The sequence below is a fragment of the Triturus cristatus genome, chromosome 1_2 (genome assembly GCF_964204655.1).
Source record: "Triturus cristatus chromosome 1_2, aTriCri1.1, whole genome shotgun sequence".
In the NCBI taxonomy this organism is placed as follows: Eukaryota; Metazoa; Chordata; class Amphibia; order Caudata; family Salamandridae; genus Triturus; species Triturus cristatus.
The window spans coordinates 832,135,049-832,151,089 of record NC_140580.1 but is presented as its reverse complement, the minus strand read 5'-3'; the positions used below and the strand labels follow the sequence as shown (position 1 = coordinate 832,151,089).

The window sequence follows — 16,041 nt, the reverse complement described above, 5'->3', positions numbered from 1 at the left end:
GAACAACACGGCTGCGATGTGCTATGTGAACAACCAATAGGGAGTAGGGTCTCATGTCCTTTGTCTGAAGGCTCTGAGACTGTGATCTTTGGTTCACTGCCAATCACCTAGCCGACAGGCTAAGCCAGTTATCTTGTCAGTCATGGGTGTCATCTTATACTGGAGGTAGTCCAGGACATCTTCGCCCAGTGGAGCACTCTACAGGTGGACTGTTTCCCCTCTCAGAAAAATATTCAGTGCCAGAAATTCTCCCTCCAATTTCCATCGAGGGGAGCCTTGGGGGCATGCATTTCATTTGAGGTGGAGCTTTCAGCTTCATTACTCATTTCCCCCACATTCTCTTGGTTCCTCTGGTTCTGAGGAAGAATATCCCGAGTGCTGCAGTTCTGGCTTTCCCAAGCTCAAAGAGAATGTGCCATTGCACTTTAAATGACTATTTAGCTTCCTTGTCTACCTTCCTCTGTCTGTCAGACCAGGCATCCCTGTTTAAGTCTCCTATTGTTTTATGTTTTCTTAAAGGCCTGACTAGCCTTTTTCCCCCCACTCCATTTGTAGTTCCTCAGTGGGACTTGAAATTGTGTTTTTTACAGTCTTGATGTTGATGCTACTTCAGCCCCTCCACACTTGTACCCTTTGCTTGTTTCCCCTCAAGACGGAATCTTTGATTACCATCATGTCTGCTATACTGGCCAGTGAATTGCAGGCCCTGAACTTTCGTCCCCCAATACTACCTTCTTTCTAGACAAGTTGGTGTTGCAAACCAGAACTGCTTTCCTTCCCAATATGATCACTCCATTACACCAGGTCCAATCCATTACCCTCTCAGCCTTCTATGCTCCACCTCATCCCTAGAAGGAGGAGGAACAGTTGCATTGGTTGGATTTGAGTCGGGCGGTAAATTATTACCCAGACCGCACCAAAGAATATGATTCAGATAACCAGTTTATCTGAAAGAAACACGTTAGTTAGATTCCTCACCTTAGAATATCCCCAGGCGTCAGACTGGATCCGGAAGATTTTTCGTCAGCAATACCCCTTGCGCGTCGCTAGGCGTCGTCTGCGGCTCCGCGTCCGTCGTCGGCGTCGTGCGCCGGGATGACGTCGTCGGAGTACTTAGACGCCGCCCTCGCGCGCTGACGTCAGTTCTTCTTTTTTCCGCGCCAGTAAGCGCAGATCCGGGAGAGCTACCCCTTTTAGTCTTTTTTGACTAACTCTTTTTGATCATTTTTGATCCCTGTCTGTCGACATCTGGTGCCGGTAGGATGCCTGGGTTCAAGGCTTGTGAAGACTGTCATCGACTGATGTCGGTGACCGATCACCACCGCCGGTGCCTCTATTGCTTAGGCCTCGACCACGACGCGGAGTCGTGCAACGACTGCCAGGCCCTGACTTCGAAGGCTAGGCGGGAGCGGTCCCGCAAGCTTCTCGAGCTTCGCCACTCGGCTCCGCGTCGTGCGCGATCCCGGTCCAGGAGGAGGTCCAAGGATCGCTCGCGGAGCCCTAGCCGACGCCACCATCGATCGTCGGGCTCCAAGTCGTCGGGTAAGTCCAAACACTCAAAGAAGTCCAAGCGGCGACATCGCTCTTCGGACTCCCCTCGCCGGTCGCGCGACTCGGCCGAGGGTCCAAGTGGTTCCACCCCCGCGGCTCCGGCGGAGCCGCAGGTGCCGCGTCCGCCCCCATACCTTCCGGTCCCTGGGGCTGACGCGGCGCCGGCGGAGATCAGCGCCTTCCTCTCGGCCATGAGGAGCCTGGCCCCGCCGTCGACGCCCGCTGGCGCGCCTTCGGGCCCCGCGGGCTCGACTGGGCGACCTCGCGTGCCGGCGGCTCCGGCCCCGGCGCCGTCGACGACTCCGGTCTCGACGCCGCAGGTCCCCGCGGGGCCCATGCCTGGGCCCCAGTCGACGCCAGTTGACCTTGTCACTCCTCCACCGGCGCCGACGCCTGAACCACCGACGCCGACGCCGTCACCGGCGCCGCCGACGCCGACGCCTGTGACGCCGGCGCCCCAGTTTAGCCCTCATCCGGACCCGACGCCGGCACGGCGTCCGCCGACGCCGCATCCGACGCCGCTAGAGACCTACCATCTCTACAGTCCGGTTCCGATCATTCCTCCTGTTTATCAGGAATCGGAAGAAGGGGGCGACTGGGAGGGGTTCGAGGACCCTCTGGCTGTTCAGTCACAGCTTTCTCAGGACTGGGCAGATGAACTGGGGGAGGCCAGCGGGCTGGACACCTCGCCAGACGCTGGATTCACTTCTCCTCCGACCGTGGCTTCGGAGGAGGGTGCAGCATTTTCTGTGGTGCTGCGCAAGGCGGCTGAGGCCCTTGGGCTCGAGTTGCCTGCCGTGGCTGTGAGGACCAACATCCTCACTGAGGTGCTTCAAACCTCAGCAAGCTCCACTGAGCCTCTGCTGCCGTTTAACGAGGCCCTCACTGACGTTCTGCAGGGCACCTGGTCCAAGCCCTCCACAGTCCCTCCTGTGGATAGGAACGTTGCCAGGCGCCACCGCCCTGCTCCGGGCGACCCCAGCTTCCTGTCCCAACACCCCACCCCCGAGAGTCTGGTTATCCAGGCCTCTACTTCCCAATCCTCCTTCCCGACCGCTCCGCCGGACCGGGATTCCAAGAGACTCGAGCAGTTTGGCAAGAAACTGTTCTCGTCCCTTAGTTTGGGCCTGCGGTCCTTAAATACCGCCTGTCTCTTGGACCGTTATTCCCATTCCCTGTGGGATACGGTGGAGGACGTGCTGCCCCTGTGTCCGGAGGAGGTCCGGCCACGTCTTTCCCAGGCTCTGGCCGATGGGAGGGATGCAGCACGGCACGCCATAAGATGTGGGCTTGACACCACGGACTCGCTAGGTCGGGCGATTTCCACCACGGTGGCGCTCCGCCGCCACGCCTGGATGCGGTCCACGTCATTTTCCGGGGATGTCCAGAACACCCTCATGGACATGCCCTTTGATGGCACTCGCCTGTTTGGTGAGAAGGCGGACAGTGCGCTGAACCGCTTTAAGGACTCCCGGGCTACGGCCAAGTCCTTGGGCCTCTCGGCTCCGCGGGCGCACACCTCCGCTTTTCGCCCCTTTCGTGGCCAAGGAAGGGGCGCCTCCTCACGTCCGCAGAGCCACCAGCCGCAGAACCAACCTGCGCGCGGTCGCGGACGTGGCTTCCGCCGTGGCGGAAATGGAGGCCGACATGGTCAGCCCACATCCACCCCGGCAGCATCCGCCTCAAAGCCTTCCTAGTCCGAGCTTTCAGGCCCATACCACGCCAGTGGGCGGCAGAGTTCGCCATCACCTGCTCCACTGGCGGTCCATAACATCGGACAGGTGGGTGCTGCAAATCGTCCGAAGGGGCTACTCCCTCCCCTTCGAGACGACCCCTCCAGCCATGCCACCACAGCACCACCGTATCTCGGGGGATCATTTGGATCTTCTCCGCGAGGAAGTTTCGGCTCTCTTGGCCAAGGGGGCCGTCGAGCGCGTTCCGAGTCCAGAAGTAGGTCGTGGTTGTTATTCCCACTACTTTCTGGTTCCCAAGAAGGGCAAGGGGGGCCTGCGCCCTATCTTGGACCTCCGGAACGTCAATGCCTTCCTCCGAAAGGAAAGGTTCAAGATGCTAACGTTGGCTCAGGTTTTAGCTGCCCTAGACCCTGGAGACTGGATGGTAGCGTTGGACTTGCAGGACGCATATTTCCATATCCCCGTCCTGCCGGCCCACCGGCGTTACCTGCGGTTCACGGTGGGCCAAGAGCACTTTCAGTTTACCGTGCTCCCCTTCGGCCTCACCAGTGCCCCTCGGGTGTTCACGAAAGTGATGGCGGTGGTCGCAGCTCATCTGCGCAGATCAGGGGTCCCAGTCTTCCCCTATCTCGACGACTGGTTGTTGAAGGCGGGCTCGCCCCAGGCAGTCGTCTCCCACCTCCAGACTACGGCGGATCTCCTGCATTTGCTGGGGTTTTCCATCAACGTGCCGAAGTCACACTTGAGTCCCTCTCAGAAGCTCCTCTTCATCGGAGCGGTTCTCGATTCGGCGCAGTTCCGGGTCCATCCACCGGAACAGCGGGTCCGGGATATACAGGCCCTGATTCCCATCTTTCGGCCTCTATCCCGGGTTTCGGTCAGGCTAGTGTTGCGGCTTCTGGGGCTGATGGCCTCCTGCATCCTACTAGTGCATCACGCCAGGCGGCGCATGCGGGCTCTGCAGTGGGACCTGAAGTTTCAGTGGGCCCAGCATCACGGCGACCTGTCCGACCATGTCTTGATCTCGGAGGGCACTGCACAGCAGTTGCAGTGGTGGCTCACGGACCGCGAGTGGGTCAAGGGCAAGAGCCTCTCCCTTCCCCAACCGGAGCATGTCGTAGTGACGGATGCGTCCCTCCTGGGTTGGGGTGGCCATATGGGAGAGGCGGAGATCAGAGGCCTCTGGTCTCCGGCGGAGTCTCGTCTCCACATCAACCTGTTGGAGTTGAGAGCGATCCGGCTTGCACTGAAAGCCTTCCTTCCCTCTGTCAGGGGAAGTGTCGTGCAGGTGTTCACGGACAACACCACCGCCATGTGGTACTGCAACAAACAGGGCGGGGTGGGGTCGTGGACCCTTTGTCAGGAGGCTCTGCGCCTCTGGACATGGCTGGAACACCAGGGCGTCACCCTGGTGGTTCAACATCTGGCGGGCTCTCTGAACGCCAGAGCAGACGAACTCAGCCGCCGGTGCATGATGGATCACGAATGGCGTCTGAACTCCGAAGTGGTGCAAGGCCTCTTTCAGCAGTGGGGAGAGCCTTGGTTAGATCTATTCGCCACCGAAGAGAACGCGCAATGTCAGCAGTTCTGCGCGTTGGAATTTCCAAGGCGGCACTCGCTCGGCGACGCTTTTCGTCACGAGTGGAGTTGCGGTCTGTTGTACGCCTTTCCGCCTATACCACTTCTGCCCAGAGTGCTGAAGAAGATCAGGCGCGACCGGGCCCAAGTCATCTTGGTGGCTCCGGATTGGGCACGAAGATACTGGTATCCCGAGCTACTCAGTCTGTTGACCGATCCCCCGATACGTCTGCCCCTTCGGGAGGATCTTCTGTCGCAGCAGCAGGGGACGGTCCTCCACCCGAACCTGTCCAGCCTCCACCTCCATGCGTGGAGATTGAGCGGCGGCAGTTGATGCCATTTGACTTGCCTCCTGAAGTCTGTGATATCATTCTGGCAGCCAGGCGTCCCTCCACAAAGTCGGTATACGCCTGCCGGTGGAACAAATTTGTGGCATGGTGCACAGCAAAGGCTGTGGATCCCCTTTCCGCCCCTCTTTCTGAGGTTCTCCTCTTCCTTCTTTCTCTGGCCCGGCAGGGCTCTGCCCTGGGCACCCTGAAAGGTTATCTTGCTGCCATCTCCGCCTTCTTGCGGCTTCCTGATCAGCCTTCTCTTTTCAAGTCCCCTGTGGTTACACGCTTTCTCAAAGGCATTACACACACGTTCCCTCCTGTCCCTTTTGTAATGCCTCAGTGGGACTTGAATCTGGTTTTGACATTCCTGATGTGCGCTCCCTTCGAGCCTCTTCACAATTGCCCTCTTCGTCTTCTAACTCTAAAGACTGCTTTTCTGGTAGCCATCACCTCGGCTAGACGGGTGAGTGAGCTCCAGGCTTTATCTTCAAAGCCTCCTTTTCTATCTGTTCATCCGGACAAGGTTGTCCTTCGGCCTCGTCCCTCTTTTCTTCCTAAAGTGGTGACTCCATTTCACCTTGGGCAGTCTGTCACCTTGCCCACCTTCTTTCCGCCTCCGCATCCTTCCAAAGAGGAAGAGAGGCTCCACCGTCTGGACCCAAAACGTGCGCTCTCCTTCTATCTGGACCGCACAAAACAGTTCCGGGTGGACGACCAGCTTTTTGTTGGGTACGTGGGCGCTAAGAAGGGGAAAGCTGTGCACAAACGAACCATCTCTCGGTGGGTCGTTTTGTGTATAAAAATCTGCTATTCCTTGGCTAAAAAGGACCCTCCTGTTGGGCTGCGCGCCCATTCTACTCGGGCCACGGCGGCTACTACTGCCTTGGGACGGGGAGTCCCTTTGCAGGACATCTGTCAGGCGGCGACGTGGGCTTCTCTACACACGTTTGCCAGGCATTATTGCCTTGACAGCCAAGTCCGGAGGGATGGCTTCTTTGGCCGTTCTGTCCTCCAGGACTTTCTGGTGTGATCTTGGTTCGCAGACCCACCACCGGGGATGGTATTGCTTGGGTATCTATTCTAAGGTGAGGAATCTAACTAACGTGTTTCTTTCAGATGAACAAGTTACTAACCTTCGGTAACGATGTATCTGTAAGAAACATTAGTTAGTTAGATTCCTCACCGACCCTCCCATCCTCCCCGTTCTGCGAACTGACATCTAGGGTTAAGGTTGTCCTTTCAGGCCCCTAGATTTTATTTTTGGCACCAGTGTCGGTCTTTGCATGGCTCTGCGTTCCTGGCGCGGAAGGCTATGTACAAGAACTGACGTCAGCGCGCGAGGGCGGCGTCTAAGTACTCCGACGACGTCATCCCGGCGCACGACGCCGACGACGGACGCGGAGCCGCAGACGACGCCTAGCGACGCGCAAGGGGTATTGCTGACGAAAAATCTTCCGGATCCAGTCTGACGCCTGGGGATATTCTAAGGTGAGGAATCTAACTAACTAATGTTTCTTACAGATACATCGTTACCGAAGGTTAGTAACTTGTTCTTCATGCTCGGAGATTGAGCGGTGTCAGTTGACGACCCTCAGCCTACATCCCAAGGTCATCGATTTCCTCTTGGCATCCCACCACAAAATCATTCTACACCAACTGTTGGGATTAATTTGTGGATTAGTAAGGCACCTCACAAATGTACTCTTTACTGGCGAAGATGTATGAAACTTTGCTGTTTTTGTCCCTCATCTAGCAAGGACTTGCTTTGGGAACTGTTAAGGGCTACTTATCAACTCTTTTAGCCGTCTTGCAGTTACTGGATCAGCCTTCTTTATTCACATCACCTGTTGTGATGAGGTTTTTGATAGATTTGCAACAGTTATTTTCTCCAAACCCCTTAATGATGCTCCAGGGGGACTTGAACTTAGAACTCACTTTTTTGATCTCGACCCCCTTTGAGCTGCTGCACATCATCTCCATAACATCGGCTAGATGTGTGAAATAACTTCAGGCACTTTGCCTCAATCCATCTTACAACACCTTCTTTCCTTCTCACCTTCTTGCCAAATGAGCCATCTGCTGGGAGGACTTTTCGTCTCCTGTATCAGGATGGCTGGGGATGGGCAAGTGGACTAATTACACTTCTAACGCAAGTTGCCCCTACAAAAACAGATGTCACTAGGCTGGTGCGTGCCCTATTTCCTTTGTTGGCCGGCTAGCATGTCTGAACATTAATAAGATGAGGAGTCATCCTGAAGGGGCAATGTAGTCCCCTGGTAGCTGACCTTGGTGAATATTTCACAAGGTGAGAAACCCATAGTTAGATATATTATCCACCAGAAACCTCATTACCAAAGGTAAGGAACTTGTTCAGATATACCAGTGATAACATTGCACAGCTAGGAACAACTTGGCCTGCTGGGCCTTTTGATTTTCTTTGAGAAACAGTGCATATTGAAGTCTAGCTCAGTCCATCTAATAAGGTGTTAAGTGCCAGAGCATTTCCAGTTTTTTGCCTTGAGCTGCTTGTGGAGAATTAAAACTTTACAACTTGTATTCTAAATTATGCATGGAATGGATCTCACTAAATAAACTAGTGGACACCAGTTAAAGACAATGGGTAAATACATTTTAAGCTTCCAATTTTTTTAAAATCCAGTAGGTTGAACCACTGCATAAAATGTAAGCATGCTTCTAGTTATTTTCTATTTTTCTTAATCAGACGCTTTGTTTCACATCAAGGGCATCATTGAAGTCAATTAATAAACATCCATTTTAATATGGCTGCCAATATTATTATCCTGCCTTGACGGCCTTTAACATCAAGTCTGTTTGGTTTCTGCCATAGGACCTTGATTCAGTGGTGATAAGTACTCTTGCTCTCTTGCAGTTGCATGACCAGTAGGGTGTGTGCTCTATACTGCGTTCTGGTACTGAGCTTAATCGAAGTCTTCCATTCAGAGCTGGGTTGCTTTTCCTGTAGTCCGATCTAGGTGTCTTGTATTTATTGACTTGAATAGTCATAGCATATTTTGCTGCAACATGTATAATATAATGCCTGGGAGAGTTAATTCTACATGCATATATTAACAGCTGGACTTGAACTGATTTTCTACAAGTTCACACCTGACTTTGTTCTTTCTTTTCCCTTCCACAGGTCTTGGGTTCACGTCTACGAATTCACCAGGCCTCTCCAGCCGACTCTGGGGAATACATCTGCCGTGTAAGCAGTGGAGCTGGTGTCCAGAAAGCCTCTGTTATGGTCTCAATCACTGCCGGTTCCTACCGTAAGTATCATACCGATGAACCGTATTATTTCATTAACCCATAGGACAGCAGAAATATGAATCAAAGCAAAGACTTTGTCGAAATTATGAGCTTCTGAGATTTAGCTGTGAATCAGTAACAGGATAGATTCTGTTTTCTGTGGGCACCCAGAAAATACTGGGGGTTGGATACTAACACTTTGATAAACCTCTTAAGTACATATAAAACTGAAGTCGTCTTTCCTTCTTTGAACTAGGCACTAGTGGCACAGTGTCTCAGACAGAGAAGGGAATTGTAGTCTATTATTTAGCTTCACTCTACAATGATCACTCAACCGCACGAGAGGGGATAGAGTAAGCTGATGAGTATTTGCCTAGCAAGGGCTACAAGCTAAATTGCTTCTAAGTGCCTTTCAAAATCCTATCTCCATCCAACAAATGCTTGCGCTCTTTGCTGCAGTGCCTATCTAGTTAGTGCATCTCATGGTTAGGGGCATGATCATAAAGACAGACCATAGCTGGCATCAAAAGTGTTTAACACTAGCTGTTTTTTGGTTGACATATGGCAAACATGTAAATTGATTTGAAACTGTGGCAGGTTTTAACCTCCAAACTAGTGGGGTGAACCATCATCATGATCATTACATCTTTTTTGTCATCATTTTGGTTTTGCATGCAAACTTTGTTGCTACACACTCTTCCAGCCAGAACAGGAAAGCATAGGTACTGGGAGGTTAGTCCTATCTCTGAGAAGGGCTGTAACTGACAACTTGCCCGTAACATACAAGTAATTCCACCATTAACCTCCGCATATAGAACATGGTTGCTTGCGAGCAAGCAAGTTTAATTAATGACATATATCACTCTAACAGGTTTGCAGAGCCCCATCATTTCTATTGACCCTCACAGTGCCACTGTTGGCCCTGGTGAAGATGTGACATTCAGATGTAGGATCCATGATGGCGCTCAACCAATACGCATCGAATGGAAGATGGCCCACAATAAACCCCTGCAAGGTGAGTAATCGAGGTGCTCATTGTGCTGAAGAATGCTGGAGCTTCCTGTGTGGAGAGGGTGAAGGTGGCTCCATGATTCATCCAGGAGCCATGACCCCTATTCTTATCTACTATGTACAATAAATACTGTGCTACAGATGGTGTAACTGCAGATACATAGAATATATTAGAAATGTTTGCAATTAAGTGTCCTGCAAGGGGGACACTCTAGGGAGGCCTACTGTACAAGATGTTTAAGATATTGAGGCTGGTGTTATTTTCAGATATTTATTTCCATCCTTTATCAGCAAACCGACAATTAAAAATGGAGTTTAGGGTCAGAGGTGGCTGATTGCTTCTTTGGGTTTGTGTAGGTTTGTAGAATAAGAACACTGGCTATAACAATCGAGAATGTGTTTTTATTCAAGATAAATTTGTGAAGAGAGCTGGTTGGTAAGACGCAGACTCCCTCTCAGTGCTTGGAATCTGTGGTAAGCGTTGCAGGAAAACATGCACTGCTTCCAAACTGTATTAGGCACACCGGACGTGGATAAAACAATCTCCCTCTCAGTAGAGGGTCACAGAGAGATTATGACTATGATATCTTAATTTTTTGTTTTAAAATCTCTATTTTTAACACAATGAAGTAAATGTAGTTTAATGGTACAAGGACACCGTGCAGCAACTGCTGGAGTAATCCCTATTACCTCGTGCTTTAAGTGTCATCTGCGATAACACTACAGACTACAAAATACAATAGCTCCTAGCTTCAATAGCTTTGTTTAGGGGTTGGACAAACCAGATTGCTTGGGTTTGCTTCTTTGTCCATGAGAGTTTCCACTATTCCCTGGTAATATTCAGGGCTATGTTTTGTACATTCAAGTAAGCGGTGGAAAGGGAAGTGCAATATTACAAGCTTTGTGTCTTCATTTCAATTTTCAGATAACGTGCAGATCAGCCCTGATGGCTCTATCATCACCATAGCCAAAGTGCGCCACAGCAACCAAGGTGCCTACCGATGTGTGGCCTCCAACATCTACGGAATAGCCAATAGTGTTGTCAACCTCATTGTACAAGGTAAAAATTAGGAACTGGGTAATGATTGGACTAATTCGGCCTCACTTTCAAAGCCTTGTCACAGATAAGTAGCACTGTGTAAATACAATTACATTTCCCTTCCGTAGCCAAACTGTATACCAAATTGCAATTTTTGTGGCACATATCTTACATTCACCAAATGCTACTGAATTGTCAGAAAAAGTATGCAAAGATGCATAGAAGGGACACTTGAGCCATGCCTGGCTTGGTCCCAACTTTCATTCATTGTTAATGATTTATGTATGATATGGATCTATGAAAAGATCGGTATGCAGTTGTCTCGTAACTTGCAGGTTCTTAGCTTCAAGAAAATCCTAGAAAAAATGCCTGCCTTTAACTTCCTTTATGCAGTAGTTCTTGAAACTCTAAATGTGCTAGTCCAAGAATATTAGACTATACTTATAACTTAATCTCTGAATATGGTGTTGAATGAGTCTTTTAAAGGCACAAGTATATCACAGGATGTGGGGCTGCATGAATTACTAAATGTGCAGGTACGTGAAGTTATAAATGTGACATTGTGTCCGTCCTCCATATGTAAATGTACTTCAATCTGTCACTGTAATATGTGGATCCCCCAAAAGTTGTGATGTAGATCTTTGTTGTGCACATCACCAGTGTGGCCATGCGTGAATTGTGAAATGTTTAGATGTCAGGCCTTACAGACTGGATTATGTGAACCTCTGAGGATAGCGGTTTGAGGTTTGCCAAATGTTGTAATGTGAATCCGCTGAGTGTACTGGTAATGAGCCCCAGAGCTTGGAATCCCCAGGTTAGGTCCTTGTACCTGGATGTGGCACTTATTACACAATTCACAGATGATACAACCTCCAATCAAAGCCCCTACTCTCTCCAAAAAATATCCAGATGTCAGTAGAAATCAGCAGTTCTAGTACCTAGGTGCAAATCCTAATCAAAAGTGTGTGTGTGTGTCCGTGTGTGTGTCCGTGTGTGTGTGTGTGTGTCCGTGTGTGCGTGTGTCCGTCCGTCCGTCTTGACATCAGATGTGGAGTTGGCAGGGCAAAAGAAGTTCATGCTTTAGATTGTTGATGGAGAAGTCGTAGGAGGATCTGAAGGTTTGGTGTGCTCTTTTGGGTTGACCTCAGTTTGTTGTTTGGACGGTGAGCAGGGAGCTTGAGATGGCTATGTGGTCAGTCCAGTTCAGGGGTATGGGTGGTTTGTTGAATGGTTGGTGATGTCGTAGAAGGCTAGGTCAAGCATGTGATATATTTGATGGGTGACATGCTGTACCACTTTCAGTGAGGTTGAGGAAGGTGTCTGGCATGTCCTAGGAGGTCGGTGTGAGCAGGCCGGAAGGATGAGGAGATCTGAGAATTAGTTCATCAGTAGATTAAATGAAAGGTGGCAGACTAAGTTGTAGACAGTGGCATGTCAGGATCTCCAGGACGTTGTTTGCCTGGGGTGCAGGAGCAGGCAGAATTATAGATCGTGGTGAGACCGCCTCTCTTGTTGTGCGGACTTCATACCATGACAATGCATAATGTATTCAGTGGGGGCAAGGATGATTAAGATGTACGAGTGAGCCATATGTCTGTGAGAATAGTCCAATATGCATGTGATAGATGAGGTCATTGGGCATAAAGGGAAAATTATCACTGCCACCATGACCCTTATCAATCAATATATGAGAGTTGTGAGCTATGGCCTATGTCGATGAGGGACCCAGTGAACCTTATGAATGATTTATAGCACATGATGGCCTACTGTTATACACCATTTCCATCAGACCCTCAACAACCACCACCACCTGCTACGCCTTAACAAGCACAGAGTTCTCCTGCACCAAGTGCGACCATCATCTGCCTCAACCCCAGCGTCAACCAGTGCACCACTTCATAGATGTGCCTCAACCACCAATCTAAGCTGACATGTCTGATGACGAATATGCTGATGCGGAAGAGAGCTAAATACCCCTGTCAGATTCGTTGGGGTGATGACTGGAATAAATATGTCCTCCCTGTCTCACACACACACACACACACACACACACACACACACACCAACACCTCTGCCCATAGACTCCCCAACAGACTAAATTAGTAAGTTTCATTGCCTGGTGACTAGGGTAGTAGAGAGCTTTAACTTGCCTGTTACTGTCAAAAAAACGTACGGGTTCTTAGGATTTTAAGGAACCAGCTACAAGATCAGTCAAAGCAATCCTGCTGTTGGACCACATCCAGCATGAGGAAATAAAATTAATGCAAGCGGCAACTACAGTGGCAATGGTGGTAACTCGAATTGTTAAGAAATGTAAAAATGCTGAAAATTCACCGCTTTGCGACAGGGTCACTCAAAAACAGATTTTAGAATGAATGCAGGCAGCACAGCAGCAATCCAGAAACTCGATGGCACCATCTACAGCGCCACCCGATCGAGAGGGCAGCCGAATGCACGAGGCAAGCAAAAGTTTTTCCTTAACGTCATCTGTCTATTAGAGCTGCAAATTCAATAGTAGGCTGATACAACAGTTCCTTATAGTCCCATATTTATACCTATTTCTGGAATGGAAAAAACAAAAGGTGAAAGCTATTCCCCATGAGGGAGAGTAAGCATCGGCTACAGTCAGGCATAGTGTTGGACGTGTCAGATATTGTCTTTTAACAACTCACTGAAGCAGCTGTATTACGCAGGCAGGGATGGATAAGAGTCACTCCATTCAGGCTGGACATCCAAATAAAATCATGGACATGCCGTTTAACAGGGAGTAGCTCTTTGGCAAACATGTGGATCACGCTTTGCAGAGTATAAAAGCAGACGCAAACGCAGTCAATTCCCTGGGCGCTCTACAGAATGCCCCACTCCTCTTGAAGATTGAGGTTGCAACCATGCAGAAGTTATTCCACTTATGTAGATACCTTGCATATCAACCATCCTACCTACCTGAGCCGTAATGTAAGGATTATGTGCCCTATCAACCACTGTAATATCCATATACACTAGTACAATAACAGTCCTATGGAAGACAACCACAGAAACACAAATCCTTACAAAAGGTACAGGATGCCAAGAGTCACTGACAATTTCCAGATATTGGATATCAATGCACAGAACACCAAGATATTGGGCCCTGTAGTGGGCATAATCTCTAACGTCTACAACCGGAAGCCAATTACTATAGACTAATAGGTACTGGACAGGATTTAGTATGGTCATACGCTAGAGTTTACACAACACCCACCAATTTCTCCTCCATCTCAGATAACACAAAAGCACCTGCAATTTTAAAGACTGAAATTTGAACCATGCTGCAAAAACGAAATAGTCCCCAAACCTCATCAAAATGTAGGATTTTCTTTCCAAGTACTTTCTCATAAGAAAGACTGATGTGAAAAAGGCTACTCATTCTAGCTTTGCACCAGCTAAATCTTTCTAAGAAATAAGAAAACAATTGTTCAGAATATTTGCCCTACAGGAAAATGTTGCTGTTCTAACGAAGAAATGAATACATGGCATCATTAGACCTCAAAGATGCGTATTTCCCCATTCATCGGAAACATGACAAATTTCTAGGATTTGTGGTAACCGGTTGCCACTACCATTTTCGATTTGGCTTTCGAGCAGCACTCAGAATCTTTACCAAATTCATGGATCCAACTGCAGCCCACGCTCTACGTTTATGCCATAAGGTCTACCTATGTCTAGATGACTAAAAGCTCAGAGGATCATTCATTTGCTCTACCAACAGCTTCATTGCAGCCTGTAATGGACATTTCAAGTCTAAAGTCTCCAACTGAGCAAAAGCAAGTCTACATCTCATCCCTTCAATAAAGATCCATTTCTTACAAGCAATAATAGACATTGCAGAATCAACGGCATTTCCATCTTTAGAAAGACAAATGGCGTTATCCGTACTTTGCAAAACAGATATTGAAATAAGATGTAAACGTACATCTGATGAAGAGACTTCTATGCATAATGTAATCATGCATAGTATTAATACTGTTTTGCAGAATGCACATGAGACCCATGGAAGAGGAGTTGAACAAGCAATAGACATTTTCGGCTCTTTCGAGGACAAGGTAGCAGTAACTGTAAGAATGTAAAAAGCGATCCCCTGGTGGACATTGCAAGACCATACAAATTCAGGGTTAATATTCCTTCAGCCACAATGTTAGCTTATGGTCACCTCATACTCCTCAAAGGAAGGATGGGGAGCTTACTACCTCCAAGAACTATCAGTCGGAGGAATGTGGTTGTCACTGGAGCAATGTTTGCACATAAACGTGCTCAAGCTCAGAGTGGTTGGAAGTCTGCAACAATTCTTGCTCCCTCGTATCCTAATCTCGGAGGTGCTGAAACTACAACACACACCACTATGATGCTTTATATAAACAAGCAGGGTGGGACGCATTCTCAATTTCTGTTAACAGAAGCACAAACAATATGGCCCTGGACAATTTACAATGAAATGTCCCTTACAGTAGAACATCTCTCAGGCACAAGCAACGATCAAGCAGATTATTTCAGCAGCACACTACAGGACAGTCATGAGTGGGTGTGATGAGGGACTGCATCCTGAAGAAATTATTGGGATCTGGCGGAAAACCAATATAGACCACTTTGCTATGAAAAGTAAGACCATACCCCCTCTTAAGTAGATACCCACAGCCAGACTTGTGAGAGAATGCTCTGTTAATAGGATAGTAAAGGATGTTTACCTATACTTTTTCCGCCAGTTCCCACCCTACCAAAAGTAATTGCCAAGGTGAAAAGGGAGCCCTGCACGTTGACCCCCAATAGCCCCTACTTCCCTACTTGGCAGAGATAGTACTTGTTTTCTGATCTGCTAGAATTAGAGCAGGAGCCACCCATTCTGCTGGAGTCGAAAATTGATCTTCTCTCTAGATACAAGGCCAGATTCTAAACCACAACCTGCAATCTTGAAAATTAGCAGCTTTGCTCCTCAATCCCACGAGTTGAGAAGAAAGATGTATATCCCACTGGATTGTGAAGCTATCTTGACACAAGCCAGATCTGTTCAAATCTGTTTCAACAAACTGAACATATGCTGCAGAATTGAAGAGGTTTTGTGAGTAGTATCACAGTAAAGGATTCTATCCTTTTCATTTGCAGGCTCATCGGGACACTCATATCTTCTAGAACTAGCTATGTCAGGGCTCTAGCATAGCTCATTTAGTTTACCTGGCAACCATCTAACTTTTTAAAAGGACACCTAGCAAGCCATGTATAAAGTTCACACAGAATTGTAAAAGAGTTTCTGAAAGGCCAATTCAGAGTGTTCCCACCGTCTACAGCACCTCTAACAGCTTGGGCGGTGAATACAGTGTTTTCACAGTTGTCAAACCAATTCACAAATAGTCTAAAATATTTAACGTGGAAAACTGCATTTCTCATGACCATCACTCCAGTGAGAAAAGTTAGTGAGATCCAGGCCTTTTTTACAGTTCTTAGAAGACAGTCATACTAACAACTAATCCCAAATTCCTACCTAAAGTACCAACCAAATTTCTTCTCGATGAGCCAATAATCCTAAAGACATTCTTTC

At 48.7% G+C, this 16,041-nt stretch overlaps 1 protein-coding gene across 18 annotated transcripts in view; it reads left to right on the top strand.

Moving 5' to 3' along the window:
• HSPG2 (heparan sulfate proteoglycan 2) overlaps positions 1-16,041 on the top strand; it is a 903,404-nt gene that overhangs the window by 746,852 nt on the left and 140,511 nt on the right. For all 18 annotated transcript variants that reach the window (XM_085608925.1, XM_085608919.1, XM_085608917.1 and 15 more), the window contains 3 exons: positions 8,313-8,442; positions 9,294-9,437; positions 10,359-10,493. In XM_085608925.1, coding sequence (XP_085465051.1) covers positions 8,313-8,442; positions 9,294-9,437; positions 10,359-10,493 — 409 coding nt within the window. The remainder of the gene's footprint in view (positions 1-8,312; positions 8,443-9,293; positions 9,438-10,358; positions 10,494-16,041) is intronic.